The sequence below is a fragment of the Aptenodytes forsteri genome, unplaced genomic scaffold, assembly GCF_000699145.1.
Source record: "Aptenodytes forsteri isolate BGI_AS27 unplaced genomic scaffold, ASM69914v1 Scaffold27, whole genome shotgun sequence".
Taxonomy (NCBI): Eukaryota; Metazoa; Chordata; class Aves; order Sphenisciformes; family Spheniscidae; genus Aptenodytes; species Aptenodytes forsteri.
The window spans coordinates 1,485,367-1,495,501 of NW_008794407.1; the positions used below are offsets into that span (position 1 = coordinate 1,485,367).

At 41.7% G+C, this 10,135-nt stretch overlaps 1 protein-coding gene across 1 annotated transcript in view; it reads left to right on the plus strand.

The window, feature by feature from the left end:
• Window positions 1-10,135, plus strand: part of TRIO (trio Rho guanine nucleotide exchange factor) — a 186,127-nt gene that overhangs the window by 58,916 nt on the left and 117,076 nt on the right. The window contains 3 exon segments of the mRNA XM_019474271.1: window positions 161-335; window positions 6,807-7,002; window positions 7,631-7,797. Of these exon segments, the coding sequence (XP_019329816.1) occupies window positions 161-335; window positions 6,807-7,002; window positions 7,631-7,797 (538 nt within the window).

Here is a 10,135-nt window from a genome sequence, read left to right on the forward strand (position 1 = left end):
GTAATATGACTTGCACTGACCTTATCTGAAACAGTCTTACATTTTGTGGTCATGTATAGCATCCAAATTGTATGGGTTTTTTTCAATAATACTTTTTTCTTTTTTTCGCTTCCCCCCCCCCCCTCCCCCCCCCCCTTCCCCCTCTCTCTGCTTTGAATAGGGATTCTACCATTTCTAGTAACAAGACCCCCCATAACAGCTCGATCAACCACATAGAGACAGTCCTGCAGCAGCTGGATGAGGCCCAATCTCAGATGGAGGAGCTTTTTCAAGAACGCAAGATCAAGCTTGAGCTGTTTCTGCAGCTCCGCATATTTGAAAGAGATGCAATAGATGTGAGTGTCTGCTCTTGGAGTTGCACTGCACTTACTTATTCTCTTGTGTAGGAACGTTTATGCTGAGATGGTTGTGTACTTGCATTGGCATGTGGCTCAAATGACTGGTAGACTTAGTTCTTACCTGAACTAAGGCTTTTGTCTTGTACGTGAAAGTGTCAGGAGAGTGCAGAGCTGAGCTTTTTGATATTAACTCCAGCTCTGATTGGCTCCCAGTGTGTCTTTAAGCAAGTGTCTTGCAAAATCATAGTGTACCAGTTGCTTCATCTGGTAAGTTTGGTTTGAAGGTCAAGCTACCTTGACATAACTAGTATGCTTACGGTTAATATGAGTAAGACTTGCAAGATTGTTTAGTACAAACCCTCTAAACTGTTGCTTTGTAGTAACACCCCTCTTCTCTCTCTTTGCCAATTCAGCAGTCTTTTTTCAGTTGACAGCTACAAGTGGTGCTTGGAATTCTGTTTTAATTTTCAGGGCTGTTGTATGGGCTGTCTGTCTGTCTTTTTTTTTTAAATAAGATTCTTTTCCACCTCTGAAAATAATGCAAAAGCAATTGTAGTGCCACACCCCTGCAAAACTTCAAGAAGTTTTGAGACTGTCCAAATCTTGGAGGAGGGTTACAGCTTATCAGCTGGAAAGTTTCTGTTTGTATGCAGGGACATGCAACAAACAGACATGAAACTCCATATGGAGCTTAGGTTAATAGAATTGCATTATAAAGCTTCAGCTAAGTTGATCATATGACTTCTGTAAAACCACCAGCGCTGTACACAGTGGCTGAAACTGAGTTGGTGCCTCAGAGGTTCAGGGTTATCCATTGGTAAATGATCCTGTTTGAGTATATAAATGGCTTATCTCGAGACTCTGGAAACTGGGAGTTACGGTGATAATTTTACCCCTTTGCTTGTACATAATAAAAGCTGCAACTGTTGGTTAGGTACGAACAGTGCAAGGGTAAAGAGGCAGTCAGCAGAAGTGATAGCTTCTCAGGTTTCTTTTTCTTAAAATTAGATATCATTGCTGAAGTCTGGTTTAGCTAAGCACATTGTTAGGAGCAGTGCAGGAATAGGCAGACACAGTTCCTTGATCCGTGCCCATAGAGGAAGTGAGAGTGTGCGCTCTACCGTAATAACAACTCTTGTGTAAAGAAGACTAAGAAGGTTCTTTATTTTGCAATTCACACTGAGGAGATGAAACTAGTCTGCCAGGAGTTTGCTGCTTTGATTATGTGAGAGTAGCTGTCTTGAATATGCAAGGAAAAGGCTTGGCAGAATTGTGATTGTAATAATTAGTTGGATGATTGGTATATGTGGAGGAACATAGAAGGTATCCCCTTTTACAGGATTGTCAGCAATTTTACAATCTCCACAGAAACGATCTGCAGTGCTCAAGGGGGTCTGTGTGATGTTCTCAGAACACTTTTATTTAGGAGATAGCAGCCGTGGGGGGCAAGGCATATACCAAGAAAATTAATGGAAGAATTAGGTTAAAGGTTTGAGTGAAGTTCATGATTAAGGTGATTGCTCTCTGCTGTAGGTTACCTAAACCAGTATTCTACAATAGCAGAAGGCTGGTTGCAGGAGCCTGCTTTGCAGATGTGTTCTAGTCCTTCAGTACAAGATAGCATCTGTATAGATAGTAGTACTTCTGTGTATGTTGTTTGGTGATGGCCATAGGATTTTGCAGTGGAAAGCCGCATATCCTAACTTGACAGGTCTTGCTTTTTCTGAAGCTGACACTTGGCATGCTTTACATTTTGGCACATAAAACATATAGCAAAGTACCAATTACCTTGTTGAAAGAGTTGGTGTGTTTTGTTTATATGGCTTGGAAACAAAAATCATGCTTATTTAAGATGGCCAAGGAGCCCTCCAGGGAACAAAACGACCCTGGCTGCAGAGTGTCTTCAGCAAAATGTTGATTGCTTTGCTGTCTCTCTACCATGTCCTCTCTCTGCTTCCTCAGCAAAGCGTGCTTCTCTTTTCTCTCTCCCTGAAGGCAGACATCTGTTCAGAAACTTCCGGGAAGAAAATGCAGGGACTAGTTCCAGGTCAGTTGTTTGCAAGCAGAAGCTCAGCTGAAGTAACATGATAGTGAGGAGGAGCCAGATGCCAGCTAGGAACTTGCGGACCTTGTTTTGACCTCCTCCTTTGTCCTGGATTTTGTGTGACTGGCCCAGTCAATTAAGACTTGGCTGTAGGGGCAGTTCATTTAGGGGAGCATCCTGTGAGGACATGTTTTTCTGGAAGGCGAGTAGTGTTTCTAGCTTGTCTTAGTGCTTGCAAAATAACACAGGCTAAAATGGGACAAAGGGTTCCCCTAGCATTGCAGGATCATACCATGCAGCTGTGCTTCTAGGGGCAGTGGTGAGATTTGCTGGCAGGGTTAGTCCTCCTCTTCTTCTCCTTATTCTTCCCTTATTATTCGCTGACAAAATACTCTGTTTCTTTTAGTTGCTGTCTTTTATCCTGCAACTTTTCAGATTCTCCTGCTCTTCTGAAATTGCTGTAACTGCAGCACTGTCTGTGTTTTGCCCCTTGCTCTTGGCATATAAACTTGACCTTCTCTATCCTCAGTAGGCTTTTAAGTGCCATTGGTCCTGAGCTATTTGAAGGAGACTGTTGCGAATGCCTGTATTAATTAAAGGCAAGAAGGAGCAAAATGTGTGCAGAGAGTCCCTTGCTAGGGTGATTAGTAGCCGTAAGGAAGATGTGTATGGACCTAGCCGGTGGGTAGGTAACACTGGTGGCAATGTATGCAGCCTGAAATGTGTGTGTCTCATCTGTGTCTGTGCATTTTTGCTTGTCTGTAACTTAAATGCCTTGAGGCCTATGTCAGGGCTCTGCAGAAAGCATACCACACACTTTTCAACTCGCAGCTTTATCTCTACTCTATTTTTGGACCGTACTTACAAGATGCCTGTTAAGTCATACAACTGAAAAGGCAAGGATGTAAAGTGCTGGATCACAGAGACCTAACTCTTCTCCCTTTCCCATTTTACCTTTTTCTTTCTCCCCAGCACATAATATTTTCCAGGTCCTGGTTAGCACTCAGTTGGTACAAGGAATGCTAGTTAGACCCTTCTGAGAAGACACTTGTGGTTCTTTATTTCTTTCCCACTCAGTGCGAAAGAGTCGGCATCCCTTCTGTGTTATACTCTGCCTTGTGTCTTGTCAGTGTTACCTTTACGTTTGTTAAAACCTAGGAATGTCAGGCAGCTCAGACTCTGCACTAGGAACTTCTTGAACACATGCTATGGTAAGTAGTTACCCTGTGTTTGATCTGGGTTGTCCATTTCCTGAGAGCGGTATTAATTTGTGATTCAGTTGCTTTAGATATCCATTAGTCATTTATCTTTGTTCTGTTTGTTTAATGCTAATTGTCTTGACAAAACTTTAAAAACAAAATAGGAGCCTGCTCGCTCTAAAAGTGTTGCTTGTAAAGCAGAACTTCAGGGGAAGCCCTGAAGAGTGTGGGTGAAGAATGCTTAATGCATGTTATTTTTGTTTTAACTCTGCCCTCAGTGCATTTCAGATTTGCATGGTGGGTGCAATGGCTGAAATAGATCACCTTGAGCCATCCAGTTACTGCTGAAAAAGTGTAAGGATTACTGCCCTTGCTAGGAACCCCAGCTGTGATGTGCACTGACTTCTTCTCCTTTGAGTGAATGTGGGACCATGCTGGCATTATTTATTTATTTGAATCATGGGCTTTCTGATCTTTTGAAGGGGACAGGGAATGTCTTGCTCATGTACAGTGTTTCAGACTACTTTAAACAATGTGTGGGCCATGATCTTAACCTCAAGGTTGGATGAAATAACATGGGAAGAAGTTACAATTCTTACTGTTGTTCGTTGTTGTTCTTTGGAGGCAGTATCACTGAAACCTCTTGGCTGAGGTGACACATGGTGTTGACTTCTTCAAACTACCTGTCATTCATATCAGGTACAGTGAATCTCAGTCTGAGAGGACACAGTGACTATAATCTACTTAAACCATTCCATTATTATAAAAATACTGACACTTAGCCACAGCAATCTCCCCTTACGAGCTTATGGTGTTTATTACTTTATTTCCACTCAGTTTGATAGTAAGAGAGGTAAGGTTTTGGCATCTGTCCTGAAGGGAGATGGACTGGCTTTGTTTTAAATGTGCCATGTTAAATCTTAATCCACTTTTTAACGGTGTTTAGAAAGACGGTGAAAGACGATGTTTTGATGGCGGAGTTTCACAACCTTCGTTAATGCTTGGATTTTTCAGTTTGACCAGGTCTAACTACAGTTACTTCTTGAGGATAACTTATGAATGTTGTTAACTGAACTGGATGAAAATAAGACGGTAAATCTGATTTGTGAGAACTTCCATAGTGCGGTGGGTGGTTTGAAGAAACAAATGTTGGGTGACCTCCGCTGCTTTTGGTAGTGAATGAACACAGTTTTGAAGATGAGCTGGAAGGAGCAGGTCTGAGGTCCCTGAGAGCAGAAAAGGGGGTTAGCTGGAAGTAAGTGGTTTCTCAGGCTGGACTGTCAGGAAGACTTGAAGTTTCTGCAAGATTTCAAGTCAGTTAAAACGAGATGAAGAGTAGAGGGAGGTGATGAGACATGTTGGGCATGGACCAAGTAAAAGGGAAGTAAAGGGAAGTTGTGAAGGATTTTGTGGGAGGGGAAGCCTGTGTGTTTGTTGAGAGGGGAAACCACTCATAATGCATAAATAAATTGTGTGTGTAGTGTTTAGAGCACATGGAAGAGAGATGAAAGAAGCTTTAAGCAGTGGCTAAAGGCTTTGTCCTGTGTATCTTCCTGCATCACTTGTCCATCAGCTTTTCTGTTTTCCATGTTACCCCTGAAACATGAGTTTCTGCCTGTTTTCACTTGGGTAGAGCTAGCTGATCAGGGTTAGGGATTGCAAATAGCTATCCTAATTGTTTGGTATCTCCCATCATGGCACGATGCAAAACTTGAATACTTAGTGAATCAAGTAAAATTTTTGCAGAACACCTTTAAAACAGGAAGTAAACTCACTGATGCCACAATTTTAAAAATAATTGCTTGATGTGTCCATTTTTTTATGGTGCCATGTGAGCAGAATGGAAACAACCCTTCAAGAAAGATTATAGCTGACTACAGAAACTTTATACGGATGATTTAATTTTGCTTTCTCCTGAATTCTGTTTTTTCTACAAGGCTTGTTTTCCTGGAATTTCTCTTGTAGTTTGACTGTCTCAGTAAACTTCACAGCTTTGATTAACCACTTGGAAAGCATAGTGGCATATTCCTTTTGCTGACAGCAAATTACTTTGGTTAAATATTTATGCAGCCCGCTACTTTGTTGCTAATGCCCGTTTAGTCAGATCCTCTTTTTGCTGTGTCTTGCTGCATAAGTAGGTGTTTTCCTGTCATTTAGCACCACTCACATCAGTTTGTCCTTCTCTTGAAATCGTAGAACTCTGGAGCTAAATCATACTTGGTTCTTTATCTATAGTTTTGCTTTCCCAATGAACTGCAGTTGTTTGTGGCAAAACACTGCTGAAAATTCTGAAAAAGATTTGATTACAGGTTTGAGGGGTAAGTGTGTCAGACTTGTTTGAAATAAGGAACTGATGCATCAAACCTGTGCCATAAGAACTCAACCCACTTTGATCAATGGGGATTCTAAGCATTATCTGTTAGACTTAAACAGTTTTGTATCCTACTTAAAGGGAGTATTTTACATTTCAGCCAGGTTCTGGAATATGATACGAAAAATGCACTTGTGTGGGCAGGCAAGGAGGACGTACTGTTGTAGTACATGTGTTAGAAAATACTTCCTTAGCTACCCTTTTCTGGACATCTTATGGCTCAGAGTAAAATCCAGAATTGAAGTGTAAACTGAAGTGCGGCTGAATGATTTCAGCAAGTAAATTTAACTCTGATGTCACAGTAATACTGTAATAAAGTAATACTTTTTGGTTTTGCTCCATTCACTAAGTACCCTGCCTTTTGTGACAAGTAGTGCTTCTCAGTTGTCTGGCAAAAGTCGAAGGTGCTCACAGAGGGGTAGAGGTGGTTTTTTTGTAAAGGAGCTCAAGACTGGTGTAACTGAAAGCTAAGCTGGCACTTGATGTGTGAATTATTACTTGGTGCAGTCTGGAGAATTTAAAAGATGTTTTAGATCAACATTTTCCTTTAAAAGTGAAGATAAAAACATCTTAATTTTACCTGTTTCACAAGCAATGTGTTGGTGAAGGAGTACCTTAAACAAGGCAAGGGTACCCATAGTGTTGCAAGCACTGGTTGAAGGAGAGCTGCTGTGGTTCTCAAAGAGGTGGTTCTTCTTTAAAACCCATGTCTGAACCATGTTGAACCTGATCAGTGAAGTCAATTAACAATGAGCAGCTCGAGTTCCTGACCTCCACCATAAGTGCAGCATTCGAAATAAGCATACGTTGTCTAATGAGTAAGCGAACATCGTCTTCCTCCTTTTTCCCCCCAGATAATTTCAGACCTCGAGTCTTGGAATGATGAGCTCTCTCAGCAGATGAATGACTTTGACACTGAAGATCTTACAATAGCAGAACAGAGGCTCCAGCATCATGCAGACAAAGCCCTGACCATGAATAACTTGACCTTTGATGTCATCCACCAAGGGCAGGATCTGCTGCAATATGTCAATGAAGTGCAGGCATCTGGTAAGATGGCTCCTTCGTGCTATTCCGGGCAGTGGCTTTATAAGAATTATCCAGTTGTGTCTCCATGGGATGTGTGGAAATGACAGAGACGCTGGTTAACTGTAAACCGGAGACGTGGACATTTTTTTTTTCCCCTTTATACTCAAATAATTTGATAGCATTCATGAGAATATGCTGTCATTATGGCACGTAATTTTTATTTAAAAGTTGGCAACACCTGAAAATATTTAGGCTTTTAAGAAGGGGATTCCACTCAGGGAGTCAGTAAAATTAGAGCAAATAGCAGGGAGTTAATTTTATAGTTAATTGGAGCAATGCACTCAAGCCAAAATTTTCAGCGTTCAAGTAGTAAGTCTTCCTTTTTTGTTTCTTATGCCCCTTCACTTGATGTTTTTAACTGTATACAGGTACCTAGGGTAAATCTCAGGCTTCTTTTGTGGGGGGAAAAAACCCCGTTAATAATACCGCATTTTTAAAGAGTGCAAAAACTATGCTCGTTTAAGCAAATGCTCCGAGGGTTAAGTTGAACTTTGAGAAGGAACTGGAAAAGTAAGTGTAGAACAGTGGAAGCGTGCTGTCTGTCTGCGGAAGACTTGCAAGTCATTTGTAAACGGCTGGCTGCTTACAGGCGTTGAGCTGCTTTGCGACAGAGACGTGGACATGGCAACCCGCGTCCAGGATCTGCTGGAGTTCCTGCACGAGAAGCAGCAGGAGCTGGACGTGGCCGCCGAGCAGCACCGCAAGCACTTGGAGCAGTGCGTGCAGCTGCGCCACCTGCAGGCCGAAGTCAAGCAGGTACGCCTGGGCTGGGCCCCGCCCCGGGGGGGGGGGGGGGGGAGAGCTCCGCTCCCGTCAGCGCGGGGGGGGACGATTAGTTGCTGCTGTAGAAAGACTCGAGCCGCGTCTGGAGGGGGGAGGGAATTGAGCACCTAAGAAACTTCGTCCTCTCAGCGTTGTGGCTTATAATTCGCGTTAACGGTCCGTATTTCTACCTGGGTACGAGTCAAGTGTTGGGAGTGCAGAGCAATTTGAACTTACGTTAAATAATCCATACTTTTGTCATCTCTGTGGTGATGACAGTGGTATTCCCTGAACGCTGACCTAATACATCTACGAACGGTGATAACGTGATATCAGCAGGGTTTACCTTCCAGGAGAAGAAAAACGGAAGTTTTGCTTTTCCTGACAATAAAGTGGCAAGTTTTGGGGTCCTTATCTGATAAACACCTAAACTTTTGGTGAATTTGAGATGCTGTGGGCAAAACCACTGAAGTAGGTGAAAGATTACAAAACAAACAAAATGCTAGAAAGGTAAGAGGTTTTTGATCTTGCTCGCACTCGGCAGCATCACAGCAGTCTACCGGAGTCTGTTGTATTAGTATGTCCCATAATGGCTCCCGATGCAACTTGTCCTTTTTCTGTTTGTCATGAGCTCCTACAAAAATTCATCTTCCTCATGAGACTGTGAATGAGAACTCCAAGTTGCAAAGTAATATAAAAGGGGTCCAGTTAGCATAAGAGAGGTGAATAGAAGGTTCCCAAAGTATTTCCGGGCAGCGGCTGGTTACTCTATAGTAGCAGACCCACAGTTTCTGTGTGGCCTTGAATTCAGGGAATGCAAGGAACCTGTAGTGTCTGCTGTTAGTGCAGCCTAGGCGCTAATCAAATATATGATCTTCTAGTTCGAGCCTTTGCATACCCTACTGAACTATCCTGTATCCGTCTTAGTGCTTGTTCGTGTTCGTAAATGCAAATTACAAGTGACTCTTTTCACGTGAGTAATGGTCGAGATAAAGTTATTGCAGATCAGGATAGATTCTGTACGCAGTTGCATACTATCTTGAGGATGAAGGAAAAGAGTGCACGTTTGCAAAGGAAAGAAAAAATTAAAAGGGTGTGAATGCCAGCTGGGGCAGTCTCATCCCTTTGCCAGTACATCAGTGGGTTAGGATGGGATGGGTTAGTAAGAAAAAGAAATTGTTAATTCCCATGATACTGAAATAATATTCAGTTACAGAACAGAATATAGCACTTGGGTAATATTGCAAAGACACACCATTAAACAGTTATTTATATTGCATGCTCCCACAATAAAGTGAGTACCTTGCTCCATTAGCTTTGTTTGTATGCAAGTTAAATGTGACAAGAGACGCATATTTAAAACCTGTGTTTGCAGAGCAAATGTTCTGTGTTTTGGCAGATACAAGCAGATGATGAACATCATCGATTGTAGATGAATATCCATGTTGCACTTAGTATGTGGTTTGTAGGTCATTCTGTAAGATCTTTGTAACATTTCCAAACCACTGCTAGCCCTGACTGAAACTGAAGCTCAAGTTTAGATTTTTAAGAAAACACTGGAAAAAACGAGTTCATCTTACAGTAAAGATATAGGTAGTATACTATCCTAGCCAGCTGCCTTTTTTTTAGTAGACTGGGATTTTGGAGGAAAAATGTATTCTATTTATATTCCTAGTACACATCTCTATCGAGTGGGATGTTACGTTGAACTAAATACTGTAACAGACGTGAATTTTTCAAACAAACTTACATGAACATGTAGCTGACAGAATGTTCGTGTATTACAAGCTCCTTTTCCAGATTTTCATTGTACAGATCAACCTGTAATGCTTCCCCAGCCTGAGGGCCTAAAAATTGAATGGAACTAAAACTGAATGTTATTGTCTCATAGCATTTCTTTTGATCCCCTTTGGAATGTGTTTGGGCTAGTAACTTTTAGTTTTGTGATTTCAGTTGCCTTTTCAGAAAACCACATCTGATTTATTTTAGTTTTTACTAAATATGAGGAAGCATGATCTTCTCCTGTTTCCTCTGCACTGGGAAAAACTTCATCGCTCAGGAGGTCACAGCAGGTGCTTTACCTGAGAGTAAAATGACACGGTAAACCTCCTCCTCAGTCTGTTTTGTTTGTATTTTGTTGGCTGAAGCAGCGAGCACATGGTTTTCCAGTTCAATTACTGTGATTTTCTGCCAGATTTATTGTTGTTGAACTGGGTGTAAGCATACTTACTATGTAGATGGGATGCTGTCTCCATAGCAAGGATTTTAACAAGATTTCCATTTGAATTTTTCCTGCCAAACTGACGTTACTGCTATTGTATTTTCACATATA